Source organism: Balearica regulorum, chromosome 4 (assembly GCF_011004875.1).
Source record: "Balearica regulorum gibbericeps isolate bBalReg1 chromosome 4, bBalReg1.pri, whole genome shotgun sequence".
Classification (NCBI taxonomy): Eukaryota; Metazoa; Chordata; class Aves; order Gruiformes; family Gruidae; genus Balearica; species Balearica regulorum.
This window is the reverse complement of record NC_046187.1, coordinates 2,070,111-2,089,005: the sequence shown is the minus strand read 5'-3', so window position 1 is coordinate 2,089,005 and position 18,895 is coordinate 2,070,111. Positions and strand designations below refer to the sequence as shown.

The 18,895-nt window shown below is 44.7% G+C and overlaps 1 protein-coding gene across 2 annotated transcripts in view; it reads right to left on the bottom strand.

Annotated features, from left to right (window-relative positions):
* Window positions 1-18,895, bottom strand: part of SHROOM3 (shroom family member 3) — a 149,718-nt gene that overhangs the window by 99,680 nt on the left and 31,143 nt on the right. For both annotated transcript variants that reach the window (XM_075750889.1, XM_075750888.1), the window contains exon 2: window positions 3,983-4,137. In XM_075750889.1, the coding sequence (XP_075607004.1) occupies window positions 3,983-4,137 (155 nt within the window). The remainder of the gene's footprint in view (window positions 1-3,982; window positions 4,138-18,895) is intronic.

Here is an 18,895-nt window from a genome sequence, read left to right as displayed (position 1 = left end):
GGTAATTTTTCCCATCTCTATGTATTTTAGTCTTTCCTCTTATACTGAATTTTCTCCGATTTTCCCTTCACATTCCCTTCAGTGAAATTATTTCCACTTTTTTCCTCCATTAAACTGATAAATATCAGACTGATGAAGACTGACGATGATGCATCAGTACTGAGCTTTGCAGATAGCATTCCAAGGGAAATAACACATCACTGCATCAGCCTGTCTACAGACCTAGCAAGGTGCTGTAACATCCGTTCTTGCTTAGTACCACAAGTAGAGGCTCACTCTGCTGCCACTGCTACTAAAAGCATACCTTTGTCCTACAATAAAAAACAAGATTAAATAGCAATCTGAGTATGCTATGTGAACTACACGAGTGTATGGAGCTGGTCGAATGTATTCTGTTGGTCCTCTGTTCGATGGTCTCACTACAATACATCTGAATACAACAATCTGCGCTTTCTGTCCATTGTGATGTCTGGTGTCACCATTACACTGCTATAGAGAGGTCCTGAGTTTTTAACTTGAAAAACAAACAAACTGTCAAAAACATGCTGACCTTGAATATGCTTTGGAAAGGACCAAAACCACATACACCGAGCAGACTTTGCTATTGTTTGCATGAGACTTTTAAGGGGTAAAGTCCATGTCAGTGTGAATTTGTGTCACTCCTAAGCAAGAGCCCTCATGAATACTGAAATCACAGAGTAACAATTGAGGTCACAAATGACTGGTCAGTGAGTTTTCAGACTGCTGGTATTTGCAGCAACCAACCCTAATCCACTTCAATTAAATCATTATGGCCAATTTACAAAAATCAGCAACTCAAGCACACCAAAAATAATTTATTTTCAGATGATGTAGTACTGCAAAACATCATCATCTTGTCCACACAACAAAAAAACAACACTAGTGCTTCCTTTACCAGTCTTAATGGCTAAATTCATTACGTCTGGGGTAAAGATAACCGGGACATCCTTGGTGCTGTAGCTTTACCTCAAGTCTGACTTGCAAACCTTTGTTTGTTCACATTTCATCACACAGATACGCTGCCTGCCCAGCAACATTCCCCTAACTGAGATGAAGGCTCCACGTTGCTCAGGTTCTGTACCGAGATGCTTTTCTTAATTTGTTTCTTTTACATCTTGCCTCATTTAATTTCATTTTGTTCATAATGTAAAAACTCACTTTCCCCTCGCTGCTTTCTTCTTTCTCACCATTCTCCTCTCATTCCTTCTTTTATCCCTTCTCATCCACTTTCCCTCTAGCACGGGAGACAAAATCTTTGTCTTCTACCTTGTCACCAGCTGGCCAGAGTGCTGAGTCTTGCCACCTTTGGTGACGGAGAGAATTCAGAAAAGACTTGTGACCAACTGTCCACAACGCAGTCAGGACCTCACATTTTGTTCTTTTGCTGCTTTCATGCCAGCACGGCAGGGTCAGCTGGGACTGTGTCAAATTACCTGAACCGAAGGCTGGGCTCTTAGCTCTTAATTGCAATTTTTCAGTTCTAAGTTTATGGATTGTCAGTGAGCTTTCAATGTGCACGAAGGGCTTAAAATACCTTGGCAAGGCAATAGTAGGTGAATGTAATACCTCTTAAAGTTAACATGCTTGACCTTTCTAGTGATGATGAAATGAAACCGTGAAAGGCTCAGAACCAAATTTTCTTCAAGTTCACTGTAGTATTCCAAAGCAGGAAAACATCAAATACCCTTGCATACTCATTAAAAGGGAGAAGAAAAGGTGAAAAGGTCTTGGGAACTGAAAAATAATGGAAGGAGAAACTATTACATTACACTGTGAAGCGTAATTTCGAAACATCAAACACTGCTGTCTGATTGTCGATTTTTGCAGAGGTGGATCACCTCCTCTTTCAATAGCTCATCATGGTAATGAGAACCATGTGATCGATGCCCACTGGGATTGCTCTGCCTCTCACGATTCCTACTGCATGTGAAAAACTAGTCAAGGAAATTAAAAAGCTGCTCGTTTTCTCTTTTGGCTTGAAGAAAGAGGCCTCAAAGCTTTCTAAGAGACGTGGTCCTGTGATTCAGGCATCTCCCAAGGAAATAATAGGAACTGCTGAATTTTGGCCTGGCTGTGACACTGCTGACCTTGAGTACATCACTTCTCCGTATATAAAGACATATATGCCTACATACATACATATATACGCATGTATGCACATATGTATGTGTGTGTGTGCATACATATCCAGGCAGAGAGAGTGCTTATTCACTCCTGGTGTCCAGTTTGACACACACAGGAACCAATCTTCCCAACGTACTTTTTCCACTCTGTAGGCTGCAAAAGGGCTTCTTACAACATGGGCAGGTTTTAGTCTCCACCAGAGAAATGCTGCTAATGAAAATATCTAAGGGAAGTGGAGAGGAAGAAGCTTGGAATGAAGCAACTGCAATGGGACTCCAGGCTTTGCTTGTCTATCCTTTTCTCTTTCCTTTTCTTCTTACCTGTTAGGTGGACAGATCAAACGCCAGAAACAATTCTCAATTTACACCAAACAGAACCAGTTATTTTACTAGTTCATCCCAGCAAAATGAAATTAAACTGTGACAAAAGGTTTCTATTTTCACAATTTTAGTTAGTTTAGCTAAGTTAGTTTGAATTAAACATTTTGTTCAGTCAATACAGTTGGACTACAACCTACATGGACTTTAAATAAAAACCATTTATTTTTGGAAAAAGCTCAAATTGCAGTGAACTACTTTTGCAAATATCCTCCCAAATGCCACACAAACCATCCGACAGTTCTGTATATGAATATTCAGAATTTGTCATAAAGTCAATGCCAGTACCTAGAGGTGCTTTAGGTAAAACAACAGAATATAGCCAGCAAGAGCACAAAATATTCTCCAGAGAGCAGAAGGGTGACTGAGCTGTTCATACCTGCCCTACTCGGACATCCCCGCTCAGATGTTAGTCAGTTGTTCCAACTTACGACCCAAGCTGACCTTTTGTTTGGCTAATGACAGCTCCTCAGCTATGCTGATCTTGACCCAGATTCCTTTCTGGCTAAGTGTGGAAATTCAGGACAGAGCGCTCCATAAAGTGATACCAGCTATCACCTAACTGGCATAGAAAAAACTGTTTGCACATGCCCACAGTAAAAAACATACAGGAAGCATCTCTATTAAGGTCTTAAACCCCTCCTCAAATTCTAAACCCAAACATCTCTGATTCCAAACGCGTATCAAGATTCAAGTTCTGCATCCTGACCCTAAGACAAACATATTCGTTATTCATGTCACCAAAGAGGATCGGCAGCATTTGCTTAGCTGAGTTGTGCTCAGCACACCACCAAACCCAGCACGCTGGCATCATTATTCATTACCATTTACAAGGCCTTTAACAAACAGTGACATAGAACACGTGAGAGATCACTCATTCGGTGATACCACGGGGGCTGTTGCTCAAAAGATGCAGGTGAAGTGGCTGCTCTTCCCCCTAGATTACACCCTGAGTACAATATTGGTCAGACTGCTCTCGGTCAGCACAGCCACTCTGTCTCACCTGCAGAACATGAAACAGCTCCAAATCTTGCTGAGGCCAGTGGAAATCTTTCTGCTGTCACAGCAACAGTGATAACATGCAGCAAATGAGGCAAGAGCTATGTACGGAACTGCCACCCCTTCACAGGGAGCCCCAAGCACTTTGAAGGAAGACGGGACAGCTTGTAAATCTCTGACCAGGAGTCCTGGATTGCCATGTGGCAGGGGAGCAGTGGAAGAGTATGTGTACTGTGGGTAAGGATTTCACATAGTTGGATGAATCAGTGACAAAAGAGTCATAGAAATGTTGGCTGAAAAGAACAAACATTTGCCCTTGGGCTCGTGCCTGTGTGCTTCAAACCAGGCTTTTGCCAAGATCAGGCCGAGTCATAGGCTTTCAGCTGGAGATGTGAGGGGAATGGCTGTGACACCCTGCAGAGCGGGAGAGAGGGAGGGAAGGAGTGTTGGATCTTGCCTACCTGCGGACGACTAGCTTCAGTTTCTTGTAGGACCCTTTAACCAGGGAGATGGCCTCTCTCCTGGAGCTGCTCAGTTCCACCTCATTGATGTTCACCACTTCGTCACCAGCCTGCAGCTTGGAAGGCAGGGAGTCCGCTTTACCGCCCTCTTCGATCTGCACAGGAAAGAGAGGAGAAAGAAATGGTGAGGCGTGCCTACCACAGTTTGGCTATCACAGGCAGAGCTGAGCATGCATTTCTGTTGAAGGAGTTAGGTCTACCACCCCCAAATTCAGCTCTTTGACTAAGAAGCGTTGTCTCCCTTTGCCAGCCAGCTTCCTCAAAGGTCTGTGCTTGCCTCCCCTACATTTAATATAGAGATCGGCAGCCAAATTAATTCTGCCAAGAAGCATTGCTTCGAATAAGCCTGCAAAGTCTTTGGTATTTGGAAGCAGTAGATGCCAGCAAAACGGCCATGGAACGCCTCCTGATAAGAGCATCCAGGCACAAGCCCAAGGGCAAAGCCAGGATTAGAAGAGCTTGGATGTGATTTTTTTGTTCAAGCTCCTCTACATGATCTAGCTGGCTGATTAACAACAGCTTCTTGCTTACTGGCCAGCAACGAAGCAGATGCACATAGGTGTGTGTAGCACCTCTGTAGCATTTTGCAGCTAGGGATTTAAAGAAAATAGACAATTATTTTAATTCTATGAGAAAGCAAGCAGCCTGCTCAAGGCTATGTAGTAGCAAAGCTAGAAGGAGAATCCTAGGCCACTCTCCTCTGGTTCGTATGGTCCATACCCATTGATTCTCCATCAGTGTGCCAGCAGAAGTACTCCAAGTCTGCAAAGAAGTAAGTGACAAGGCAGTGGACAAGAAAATTTGGCCCAAAATCTCTGAATCTCAGCCTTGTGAACTAATGCACTAACTCTCTGCAAAGGCATACTAGAATAGCAGAGGGCAAGGTTATATACGGGTTAATGCACTGCAAATCCTGAGTTTCTGGAGACTCAGGAGTACCACCGGTTCAGAGTGCAACCGAAATAGCTTTTATTACAAAATTTGCCACTAGAAAATCTGGTATTTAAAGCACCTGGTAGACCCTGTGCAACAGAAGCTGTGACCTCTGTTAGCGATTGTCATGTGGCCCACACTTAACTCTAACATCTCATGGCACATTAGAAGTATAATCTCTTCCTTCAGGCCTTCACCTTCCCAGACATCATATTGAGGCAAAGAAATGTATCTAAATCGGATTAAGACTCTGATCCAGCCAGCGGAAGGGCTGCTATTTGCAGGGGTGCCATTTTCTGAGCAGTGAAATTGCATGCGCACTTCTGGAAGTTACCTTTATTTCAAGTCAGGCCAGGCAAAGTGTAATTGAGCCATAACCCAGACATGTAACTCAGCACATGTAGAAGTATTACCCAGATTTTTACCAGAACACTAGTTTCGGTGTTGAATGGTGACTTCTCACAGGCAAAGCTGGTCTGTTCTTCTGAACAATAGTATTCCAGCTCATGTGCCTTCTAAAACTTAAAATCTGACTTCCACAAACATTAGCTAATAAATTCTCTGAACCCCCTACAAAGGTAGGTAAAAATTGTTGTCATTCATCCTACCAGGAAGTCATTCCACTGATGAATGACTTTTTTCTTTTCCTCTTAAGAATGGATAAAACCACAGGAATTAGACTTCATATAAAGAGCCTTGTATCACAATTACCAGGAAGGGTGAGAGATGAAACATTAGACCTTGCTGCCAGCATAAATAAATAACAAACTAAAAATGCAGTATTGCTCCAGTTTGTTGCTGCTGTAAAGGAAAACGGGTGTGTATCATTTCAATGAAATACAATAGAGTGGGATACTATGGGTTAGATTAACTTGTGATATAGTCAACAGATGGGATTTGTTTGGTTTTGTTATGTTAGATCACATATAATGGAGAAAAGGCATTCTTGGAAAAATATCTTCTGTAACAAATACCAACTACTTCAAAGGCTGAGATGATACTCATCAGAAGCATTTGTATTAACTTTGCCTTGATGAAACCCCGATCTTAAAAAATTAACAAAATCGTGATCTGTGCTTTATCCTCTAATAATCCAAATTGTATTTATATATTGCACATTTTTTCACTCCACAGGATCACTGTTTTAAGGTTCTCTTTGCAACCACATGGGCTAGACATTTCTTTTTCTCCTCTTTTTTTTAGTGAAAATGGAAATTTGGATTCTTCCATAATCACCTTTATAAATAATGTGAAATCAAAGACTTTAAGGAAAGACTAAACCCCACAATACTTCTGATAAGGTTGCTAATGTTATGCACAGCTCTGACAGAAATCTTTCTTCAAATCCTGATGTGTTCCAGCTTATGCTTACGCCAAGGGCTCTTAAACTGCAACCTGCAAAGCCACGTAGCCAGCCACAGTACCATAGTAAAGAATGCCTTAAAGGAAAGCTTGCTAGCATGAGTACAGAGTCATCTGCAAGTAATTCCAGAGGCTGAGAATGATCTGCTTTGCTCTGGTGTAGTTAAACTATCCACGAGCAAGAGCTAAAACAAGACCCACTTTTTGTGATTAGAAGCTTTTGATGATGGCAGCATTGAAATCGTATTACTTAGGTACCTAGAGAGAATGTAAATGGAGATACGGTTTGATCTTTTGCTGTTTACATAGTTATCTCATCTATTAATAATGTGTTAGCCTTCTCATCTGTCTATTGCTTAGGTACACTTGTGTCATCTGTTTGGCTGGGGTTTCCCTGGATGCAAATTCCTTAAAGTTCCTGGAGGAAAATATTCGCAACAGGCCTGTGAGCTGGCACTACCACTCAGAGAGTCAAAAGAGGCAAAAAGACTTCCAAGTTCCCACCAAAAGTCCAGAAACAAGGCACCGTCTCCCAAAGGAAGGCTCAGATGCTCCACGTTCATTTCTTCTCTCTGAATGCCTCTGAAAATATTTATGTTTAAGGTGTGGTGATATTTCAAGGAAAGGACTGAATAATTCAAACAAAACAAGCTGCACTATAAACACAAAGCTCTATCTCTACCCAGTGTAACAATTATCAACAAAGCAAACAAACCTCAGCCTACGTGTAACCTATTTAAATGAACACCTGCTTCACTGGACAAGGCTGAACAAAGTCAGGGACGGGAATCCACCAGGTCTGCGACACATTGAGCAGTTAAGGATGGAAGATGCTTGCAAAGCTATGCGCGTCACAGCAGACAAATCATACGCAGGCAGGCCACTTCTGCATGCGGTTACCTTCTTTGAACAACACTGTGGACCCCAAGTGACAGGAAATGAGAAGGCAAGTCTTCAAATGTTCCTCAGATCTCAAGTGGTTCTAAGCGCTGTCAGTCAGCAAGGACAGAGCCAGCAATACAGTCTATTGTTTTAAGCGTGCAAGTTGTGCTGGAGTAGTTCGAGCAGCCACAGCATTGTCAAAATCACCCTCAACAGTCATTTGTGCCAAAAATGTAATCACTGTGAGCCACAGGACCTAGTGTAAGAGGTCAGTCAATGGCCAGTAAGACCTCTTATGGTTTGTTTAAGGTGAGAAAAACAAGGTGGTATGCAGCCAGCAAACCTTCTGGGGGTAAGGTCGTCGCTCATCCATCAGGAGCAGGAGGAGCCAGCGGCAGCCGGCCAGGGACTGAAGTTTTTTTCCTTTTGGCTGGATTGAGCCAACTGTTTGCTCTGCCAAGTCTAGTTATGAGAGGTGACTCTGACGAGCACAGGGTGGAGGAATAGTTCTGAACTCCATGTGCTAGGCTAAACCTTACGGGGCTGGATTCAACAGCTGGTCTTACTGCAGGTGCTGTGAGTAGAGCCAGCTGCCCAGGCACTGCCATGTGGGGAGAAGAACCCTGCTCCTTGACATCAGCGGGAGCATCTGGATGGCAAAACATTCATCAATAGCATAAAGACTCCTGGACTGTGTGCCTCAGTTTCCCACCTGTAAAATGGACACAAACGTTACTGCCTTTGTCTGTCCTGTCCATTTAACGTGCAAGCTCTCTGTGGGTGGCGATGATCCAGATCTTGGCTCTCATTCCAGGGGCTGTCTCTGTGAATCCCTAGCTCACAGGCCCTGACCCTGGGGAGAGTCCGTGCCAGTTGGAACCGGGCCACAGGAAAGCATCCCCTTCCAGAGGGTGTTCCACCAACCATCTACAAGATGGTTCCTACTTCCTGTGAAGTCCCATCAAACTTCTGTTATTTCAGCATCTCCCCCACACCTCTTTCTTTCTTCTGTGTTCCACAAACCTATCTAGCCGATCCTTTCAGGTTCTTTCAGGAGAGAACAAGATCTTCCCTGCCAAGCTGGCCTCTCCTGAAATACACCCGCTTCAAAATGCCTCAATAGTCTCCTCGGGCTGACGCAAACTCAAGTCCCTTCAGTTGTCTTTACTGCAGCAAAACCTTCCAAGCCCACTGCCCTTTCCTGAAAATCCCAAAGGCCACCCCTGGTTCTGCTTTGCATTAACACTCCAGTCCATTTTCTTCCATTAGAGGAGGCTTCTTGTCATTCAATAGATCCTGCAACAGACTTTGAACTCATCTGTTCTCCCTTTTTTTGGCTTACTGTAAAAGCAAGAAGTTGCTTAAGCAGATCACCAAGGATACATAAGACTTATTACTACTGTCTTTTGTTTGGTTCGCTATGGTTACTGTAGGTTCAGAGAATGCTCTCTAACTGAGATCCTTTCTTGATTATTTTAAAGAAGTTTTTTTCTTTATTTATTCCTCTTTTCTCTTCCCTTTCTTTGAGGAGCTTTTGTAACAACAAATTCTCTGTAGCTTTTAAGATGGATTATTCCATCTTTGTGTCCTTTATACTATGAATGGTGCATGTGATTCCTAAACTGTAAACTTACTTGCTGAAGTTTCTCAAAAAAAAAAAAAAGAAGCAAGCAAGCAAATACATAGCCACACTGTATGCAGTTACACAAGTGAGAGCTGCACCACGCAGCAGGTTAGCACAACTGCTGAGCGACACCGGGAGATGCTCTGGAAAAAAACAGTAAACCAGCATAGCTGGGTGTTGACAGAAGCAGCAGCAATGGCAATGACAAACTACTGCCCTTTTCGTGTCAGATATTATAATGATGGGAAGGGAAGCATCACAAATGAACTGCTGGAGATGGCTGTCCAGAATTCCTGACCTGGTGAAAAAGATTTTATAGGAACCGACAGGGTGAGAGAGGAAGAAATTTTGCTCCATGAAGGAACTGAGAGAGGTAGCTTCCTCTGCTGCAAGGAGTCTGTGACTTGCCCAGCAAGAACATTACAGAAAAATGTTCTCTGCTTTAGACCTCTTGTTTTCAAATATTTTACTGGAACCATTTTCATTCTTTCTCGTGGAATGATGCATTTCCAGTCAATATGGGGTTCATCTCTTCCTTGACCCTTACAAGGTCATTAGCACTGGTGCAACTTGGGGGAGAGGGTTAAACCAGCTGCATGTTTGAGAGAAAACACATGAAAACCGTTTCCAAATTCAACAGTCAAGGTTTTAATCATTTCTCAGTGCCCAGATTGGAATGCCAAACAGGTGAGACCGGGGTCTGTCTTTTACTTGCCCGCTATTAGGCATAATACAGCTACACCAGACCAGTCATGTATTGCACCAGCACAGAGCAGTGGCCCACTGGGCCAAATTTGGCTTGCTCAGTAAACTCATTAAGTGGCTGATTGATTTAGGCTTCATGTTGGAGATGGAGATTTTTAAGCCCCTGTGGAGTTCAGAGATGGTTCTCAAACCTAAAACAAAGTTGCAGAGCTGCTGAATGACTCCAAAGAATATGCTGCTCCCCTCATTCAGACTTAATGCCATGTCACAACTTGGGGGCAGTGAGTGTTTCCCATGCAGGAGACAGACAGAAATTCTTCCCCATTGTCCCCAACCTCTGTGTCAGCGTGACAGAGTAGTTAAGACAATTCAATCAAAAAATAGTTAAGTCAAAGGTCTTCCCCTGGAGCCGTGTCTCTGCTGGATTTCCCCATCCCTGATGCAGACATGCATCTCGAGAGAATTTAGCTATTGACATTTACTCCAAGCCAAAGAAAGTGTTTCCAAATTAGTTATTGTTTTATTCTGCAGGGAAGCAAGGAAGGGATTTTTTTCTCATAGTGCTCTGGATTGTTCTACAGTAACATTTCTGCTCCCAAGTACAAAGCATAGTAGTGGGCAGACTAATTTATTCCAGGTGGTCATACAAGCTTCACATAGAATGAATTCACCTTGAGAGGCTGAACTTTATTCAGTAGAACAACAAGTTAAACTACACGGTTTTGAAGGGTTAGCAGCGCTATGAAATCTTTCTGACACTTCCAAAAAAAAAAAAAAAAAATCTGTTACCACAGGCAAACCAACTATTTTCTCCCACACTCAGCCTGAAACATGTTAATGAATATTCTTACTTGGCTTGGAGCAAGACACCTAGCAAGGAGAACTACCAGTCACAACTCTAACACTACTGGCCTCCCCAGGCTTATTTTCCAGAAACTACATCAGAGAGGCACATCTAAAGGGACATCTGCTCATCATGTTGGCAGTGACGGTCACCAGCTCTGACTTCAGCATTGTGGCCGACATCAGAGAAACTCAGCAGTATTTGACCCCATACAGAGAGGAGTCACAAGCTCAGGGCTGCACCAGACTGTCACAGACAGCTCACGGCTTCTTTGCAGCATGTGTGTATGTATGTGTCTCTGGGGACAGACAGATTCATTTATTTCCTACCTGTCAGGACAAAATCAGCTCACCTTCCTCTCCACTGAATTCATCAGCTCATGCTCTAAGGACATACATAATATGCTGCCTCAGTTCTCAGAAGTGGGAAAATTCAATGTCAAGGCTGTGGCAGAGAGCTTCCCCCAGTGCTATGCCCTCCCCAAGTAGTTGAAGAGACCAAGACAGCAAGAGCTTAGCATCCTCTCTCAGCTCTTTTGCCAGCACCAGGAGCACTTGGCTTCAGATAAAGTGCTGCAGCTAGCCCGGAGGAAAGTGGGGTACCAAGGAGCACAGCCAGTTCCCAGCCCCTGCCCTCTCCCCTCCCCACTGCTGGGGTACGCCTCTCTTGTCAAAGCTGCTTTCCCTGCTTCCAGGTGGCCAAAGGTAGGTGCAGCTCAGAGAGAAAGGCCATCCATCCCTCACTGGGGTAGAGGAGCTTCCTTCAAGACATGTCTGGAGAAATCACTCCTAGTTCCTGTGGCTTTACTCCTCTCCTGTTCCCCTGCCCTGCTGCCTGAGGCAATCTATCTTATGTCTGTGCCTAACGTCGGACCTGACGAAAGCTGAAATGAGCAGGAACCGTTCATGTTTTTTTCAGAGCGGGGATTTCAGGTGAGCAAGTTGTATTTACCCAAGCTGGAATCTGTCCAGGATGCTGAGTGAAAATGGTACAGAGCCTCTGATACAAAGGGGACCAGGATCTCACCTGTTACGGGTATTCCCAAAAGCCAGCATGAAGCACATGCAGCAGCAGCAGCAAAGTGTTGCCTGTTCCCCACCACGTGCTACAGATCCGGATAGAAACTTGCTACCCCTTCATGATTGAGTACCAGCCCCTTCTCTCCCCATCTGCACCTGCACTACCCCAGGACAGCAGGGAGCATCACTGACCCTGTGCCATTTAGGGCGTCTGGCTGCACACCCGACTGTCCCCACTTCAGGGGAAAACCCAGCACGGGAGCAAAGGAGTAACCAGACTGCTTTCCCGTAGTCTCCAAACCTGGATGATCTGGAAATCAGGAGTGAAGGCAATATATTGGAGCGCCCCTGCGTCAGTGCAGACAGAGGCTCCCTGAAAGACCAAGATCTTTTCCAGTATAATTTACTGAGGGCAGACACCAAAGCAAAGTGGCTGTGGGCACCAAAGCAGCAATCCGGCTGCAGAAATGCCACTGTGATCCATGCAGGGTGGATGCAAGTTACTGACAAGTGGTGAGGATTCAAGGTCATTCCTAGGACTACCCTGCAGGCTCCAACACTTCCACACCTTTCCACTTCCTGCGCGATTGTTTCCTGTCCTGGCAGCAAGGTTAATCTCAGCAGTCAGCCCCTCAGCAAAAAGTGGCAAGAAGTGAATGGAAAACAGATTGCTGGCTTCAGCTACAAGAGATAAGAAGACATGCTTGGATGAGTTTGCATCTGACTCCTCTTGGTGACTCTAAATTCCTAAGCCAGTGGAGGAAAGAAGGCTTAGCTCTTAAGATAATTTTCCACCTTCTTATGCACAGAACTGTTAGGCTCCCACAGAGATTTTTACATTTGAAAGTGGAAGGGGTAAGGAAAATTAAGTCTTCTTTCAACTAATGCCCAAAGATGGACCTACACTACAGCTTTGATTCAGGCCTTCAAGAAGCCTCCAGGATCTTTTCTGTAACAAGGCAAAACTAACAATATATTTTCTCCACCCCTCTCAATATATGTAAGACAAGGAACTAATCTGTGTTTGCTTTACGGTAACACCTAGAGCCATATCAGGTCCCTCTTTTAGACGCATGGCACTAACACATTATCATGGACAGTTCCTGCCCCAAGCCTCACAGTGTAAATGGGCAGGTTAGACAAACAGAGGGACAGGGAACAGAGACGTGGAAAAGCTGTGACAACAGCAAGCAGCAAGACAGCGGCAAAGCCCGCTCTCAGCTACACGGTGACATTTGCAACATATGGACTGAAGCTAGAGGCAAGGAGAAGCAAGAGCACCTGCAGGATAGGGGAAAAATCAGCTTGTTTTCAGCCAGCATAAAGCCAGCTGTGACATGCCCGGGGACTGACTGTAAAATGACATTCTGACGTGCTTTGCAGTGGCAGCAAACAGTCCTTCTCCTGCTAGCCCAGAGGCTAGAGGAAAAGGTGGCTAGAGGACAGGAGACGGCTTCTTTCCTGGCTCTCCCAGCACTTGTCTGCCTGCTGCTCTGTGTCAGGGTGTCCGGGAAGCCACTATATCAAACATCATTATTGCTTCTTCCTACCTTTCCCTCCAGTTGTTCACAGCACACAGCACAGGGCAAGGCAAGGAAAAAAAGCACCGATGTGCACCTGAGTCACCGAGCGACTACAGAAAAGCGATGCCTGTGCAGGTGCAGAGTAATGCTCGCCCTTTTGCAGCGTTAAAACTTGAGGGATCGCTTTCTCCTGCTCCTTCTCCATTTCCTGCATGAGGCCACCTTTCATCCCAGCAGAGCCTTGCCTGCAGAACACACCCTACCCGTGCATGTGGGAGTCAGAGAGCCTCACTCCTTTGTTCGCTCTTTGGTTTTTGCAAACAATCCATTCCATGCATGCCACAGAGCGTATATTACCAGGTGATACAAATACTGGGACCTAGAGCACGTTAACTTGATCCTGTTTGGTCTGCAGCCGATTATCAGGGCGATATCAGCTCAAGGGGCTACAAGAACTCATTCCCTGTTACTCTGTTGTATCTGATACAGCTCACCCCTCTCCAGAGCACACAAAGCCAGTGACTGCACATGTCTGAGAGTTAATATTTGCTTTGCAATGTGAGAGTTAAAAATAGCTGTTTGTCAAAGAGGCTGCTGGAAAGGTCTGCTCTGCCCCAAACACACCCAAGGTTTCTGCACTCAGGACTCCTTTGTTCACCCTGCTTTGCCATCCTGCCCCCAACTTTGCAGTCCTTTCTCACATTTCTCACAAGGTTTCAATAATTAGAAACCCAGTTCCTATGACATTTAGACAGTGAGCCCATTACAGTCTAGGCGGGGGGCTATCAAACATGCGGCCACCCAACACATGAGCGGGCACTGCTTCAAAGCTACTGCACGGCTACCGAGTCCATCGCAGCAGTGCAGCTTGGAAGACTGTGGCAGCTGAGGATCACTGGGAAATCCAGGTCTTCTCACACACTCCCATTCCCCAGCCACTCCTATTCCTATTGCGTTCCCGGTATGCAGGGTGCCACTCATCATCCTCGTCACCATCTCCATCCTGATCGCTGTGGCAGGAGCCAACGCAGCATGCACCAGCTTTAACCAGAGATGAACCGAGCCTAGCGCTTAATGTTGCTCACCCAGTGCCACGTTCCAGAGAAAGATGGAGATGGGCCCATGGTAACGACTGTAATTATTAAAACTGAGGTAAGGTACTGTTAAGACACCACCTGAACCCTACAAACCCTAAGATTTTCAGTCAGTGACATCAACTGCTCCCTAATCCCTTCCACGTGTACCTGTACAGACCCCCCTACCATCTCCAAAGAGTCCTTCTTGGTGATTGCAGCATATCCCTCAAACTGTGGGATGTCATGGACCAACATTCACTCACAAACGAAAATGTAAAATGTGCAAGGACCACATCAAGAAATGTCACCTTGTGCACTGAGTGCAAATGGATAGGCATAGGAACATGTTATTATTTCTTTGCTGTTGGCAGTTTCTTTTGCTTTGCATACTCTCTTCTCACAGCATGACCTTACGTACCCTTCCTCCTCCTTTCCTTGCCATCTAGGAAAACAAATCAGTTGGAGGTGCATCTGCAAAATTATATTTGTTACCTACTCCAAGGACAATTTTTCAAGCCTGGGGAAAGCCAAACCTAGCATCACAGGAACTCCCACAGTAGGAAATCTAGTTACTCCTTTAATCTCCCTCCTGTCTGTTCTAAAACCAAGGAGCAAATGACAACATTTGGAACTTGCCTTTCAATCCTTGTTACAAGCACTGCCTTGTGCCCTTTTTTACAGGATGCTTTACAGTCTTCCCAGACTTCTGTATTACTTTCCTACACTTGCTTTTACGACCTATGTTGCTAGATGATCCCTAGAGGTTGTAGCTTGACAGGGTGACCAACTGCCAGGAGACTTTCTTTTTGGGTAACTGGAAAATATTTCCACATAAGAAAACACAGCTTTGATGTACGCACCTGTGATCGGTTCGGAAAAGAAAGACGACAACCACCAGGCTCTCAATGTACAGTTGTCGAGAGTTTTTTTCACCACGATTAGCCAGTGAACTTCCTGCCTTGGCATATTGCTCATACGAATTCAAAACAGAAATGTCAAGAAAATCTGCCCTGCAATCAGGTAATTCCATAAATTACGTAAACCTGAAACTATGGGATTTTCTGGCTACTGGAACAGGTAGTACTTATCTCTCCTGGAGACAGATACTTGGCCCCAGCATGGCCAGGTACTGCTTTTGATGTTTGCCACTTCTCTTTCCCTTATTTCCCTTCCCCAATATTAACACTGCCATTATATTATTAATAATAATAGTAATGACAACAGTAGTAATGATCCTCAAGAACTTTCCTTCCATTAGCTAATTTAACCTTTCAACACCACAGGAAGACAGCAGGAAGTATTGTCCCTAAATAAGAGAGGAATAAAAACAGAAACAATGTTTATGCAACTTTTCCAGGGTCACAGAAAGAATCACACATCAGCGCGGGAGCTGCACTCTCTGGTCTGACTGCCAGGTCACGCTGTACCGATGCCAAATGCGACTCCCCCCTTTTAATATTTCTACCATGTCCCCAGCATTGAGCCATTTTCTCTCACAGCAATTTTCCCTTTTCTACAACCAACAGGAACTGCTCTTGGATGTCCTTCCATCTACCCACTTGTCTCCATAGTTTTCATTCTTCCCTGGTTGCTGTGGTTGTCCTCTCCCTCATTGTGCTATCATTTCCCTTTCTTTTGTCCTATACTCCCTTCTTCATCATGCTCCTCCTTCCTCCCTGAGCCTACTAATACAAACTAACAACCACTAAATGGTCTATATCTGAGAGGAAAAAAACCAGATGACGCAGCAGAGACATGCTTGATGAACTGACTGAAGCTCTTGCCAGGCATTCAATAGCCGCCTAAGGGATTTAGGTATTCACTTCTCACTCATTTTAATGAGAATCAGACATCAAAATTTTTAGGGACTCTTTGAAGATAGAAGCTTAGAGCAGCGAACAGCAATTAAAACACAGCTCAACATCAAGAGACGTGTCCTTTAGGGCAAGAGAGTACTGCTGGCATCCCTAGGTAATGAGAAGGAAATGCTAACGGACTCTCCAGAAGTAGCTGGGGCGGTTCATCACAGCACGGCGGCTCGATGCTTTTTGACTCACTGCCAGGTCACACATACTCCACAATAACACAGCGAGAACTCCCCTCGGACCAGATAATGGCAACAGTGCACGGCTTAGAGTGACAGTGCCAGTACAAAAGAGGAATTTTATGGTCCAAGCCATTGTCATCACATCACACTTGGCAAACCCTTTCTTTATTTCCCCAGTCTTCTATAATTATTAAAAAGTCTTCTCAAGTGAATTTAGTGCCATGAAAGATGCCAGGCTCACAGCCCTGGAGATTCATTTTCCTTGCCCACAGATCAGCTTGTCACCCTTTCTCCCTGCCCCCTTCTCCCCACTACACCTCCACTGTGTTTTAGCACTTTCTTGAAGGAAAACCCTCCTAGAGACAAAAGGAAGACTATTTCGCTGAGATCCTCAGTGCTGCTGCTGAGATGGTCAGCTCCACGGATCCAAGTACAGCAGCTATTTTTTAAAAAAGGGCATTTGTGCAGCAGAACATACTGCTTCTGGTCCCCCATGCACCGGAGCATGGGAGCACAATGTGTCCATGTGAAGAGCACTTCAGGACACCATCTATGAGAGTCTTCTCCCCCAAATCCACCCATGAAAAGAATTCCATGGCAGCATCTTCTGTGACACCACCATAACCCCCAAATAGTAAAGAATCACAATCGAATACTTGGAAATGATCAAAAGCACAGGAGGAAGCTGAGCAATCAGTTTCAATTTCATACAGGACGAATGAATATGTTAAAGATCAAAATGTCCATGTACTTCTGACAACCATCCACCTACTGCTGTGCATACCCATCTGTACACACACACGAACCTGTGACTTTGTGCCAGGACAGGCTGGCTGAGCATTTGAGAATCTAGTCATCGCTGACCCACGTGAAAGTGCACAGTCTTAGCTGTGCACGAGTGTTTTCCTAAACAGGGTCCTACGAGGCTATCCAAATGCAAAAGAGCACGGAAAACTGAAAAGCCTGTTCTTGCTCAGGCCTTGTGAATGTCTTGCAGGGCTTCGTGGTCTTACTGGGAGCAGCAGGAAGATGGAGCAATAAACTCTGTGAGGGAGATATACAGCTGTGGTCGGTTCGTTCGGGTCCCGCACCCTGCAGCCACTCTCCTTGACCTCTGCTGCCATCCTGCGGCAATTCGAAATTCAAGGGACCGCGCCTTTGCACTGCTATCTCGTTTGTAGGTGGCAGGACTCAGCTGTGAGGGATGCTTTTCTCATGATGGGCTAAAAGAGCAGCTCATGCAGTGTTAATGAGGAATGAAACCCTGTCAGCTCAATCCTAAATCTGAATTTCACCCTTGAAACCTATGGGTAGCTCTGTTTTCAGTAACATGAGTTATGCACGAGCAGCAATTAATCTGAAAGGCCATTCAATTATTACTGTTGTTGTGAAAACAGAGAACTGCTGCATTTAAGCCAGAGTTAATATCTCAAAGACTCAAAGAGAGATACATGAATAAATTTTATGGTGTGGAAAAGCAAGAATAAACTGTTAAACAGTGGCATTTACCTTATTTCTTAATTTAGATACTGAAAACCCAGTCAGACTCACCAGGGAATGCTGCAGTCCTGTGTCTAATTACAAAACCAGAGGAAAGGGGTCCTCACCTCCTCAGCCTGTCTGGCTGATATTTTTCAATCCTGCCCACTCCACTAGCCATGATCTACGCGGTCTCTTTGCTCTGCAGCTCTCCAACATTTTTGCTGATAGTACCCTTAACCTTGCAGTTCAGAACACGTTCCCCATCAGTTTGTCCTGCAAGCACCTTTGGCTACTAAACATTGGATAACTGAATTCATTTTGTTTGTGCTCCGTGTCAATTCTTTAACCAGTGCCCAAGAGGCCAAGCGCACCCCCAAATGCCCTGCCCACGTGTCAGCCTAAATGTCTTCAACCTGCGCAGGGAGGGTTTTTCACCAGCTCAAGAAAATGCTGGAGCAATTTTGACAGTAAGACACTAAGAGCAGGCTTGGCTAGTGATTAGCAAGGCATTTCATAGCAATCCAGGAACTTTCTTGTTAATTTTACAGGCGCATGTGGACACAAATAATGCAAAAACTGCTACAGTATGCAAGGAAGCCCATTTATTCTCTTCCGCCTTAAACAAATCCCTTCGGATGTGGGTGACAGGGAAAGGTACTCCCTAAAGCCACTCTCACAATAGTAAGAGCAGAGGTGCTAGTGCCAGGCCTTTGTGTTTCTTTTACAGTATTCTCACAGGTGATGCAGGGGAATAGCTCCTAGTCCTTATAAAGTACAATGTCTGTTTTCCTAAGGTCCAGCCTTTATCATCCTCTTTAGAGGGCAGGAATTTTTATCTCCAGCTCAAGAGTACTCTCAGTAGAAAGAAGCTTCCCAAACCGCTGCAGCTCATACGACATGCAGGAGTGACTTTGAACTTGGCTAGCTCGGGATCATCATCATCGGGCCTGAGCATAGAGCTCGGATTCCAGAATATGCCCCAGAAAAATCAAGTTAACAGCTCAGGCAGTAAGGCTTGGCTCTGCTTTGTCCTGTCCCAGCTGTACTAGCAGCACTGAAGGTTGTGAAGATACGTGCGCAGCACCTATCCCTCTCCCTGCTTGAATCCTGTGAAATAGCCACATCTTTCTTGGAACTGTCTTATGAAGCCCTTCTTTTAGGGAAGGGGATTTATAGCTGCGTTTCCAAGCTTATTAATTAATTAAGCCAAAACCTTTTTTGGCAAAACTATTTTTAGCTTCCATAGACACACAAATGAATTTAGCTGCAGTTCAGGTTGAGGCAGGTCCAAGTTTTCAGAGCCAGTGCTGCTGTCAGGTGCCATGGAGATGGATGAAGAAAACATACCTGTAAAAA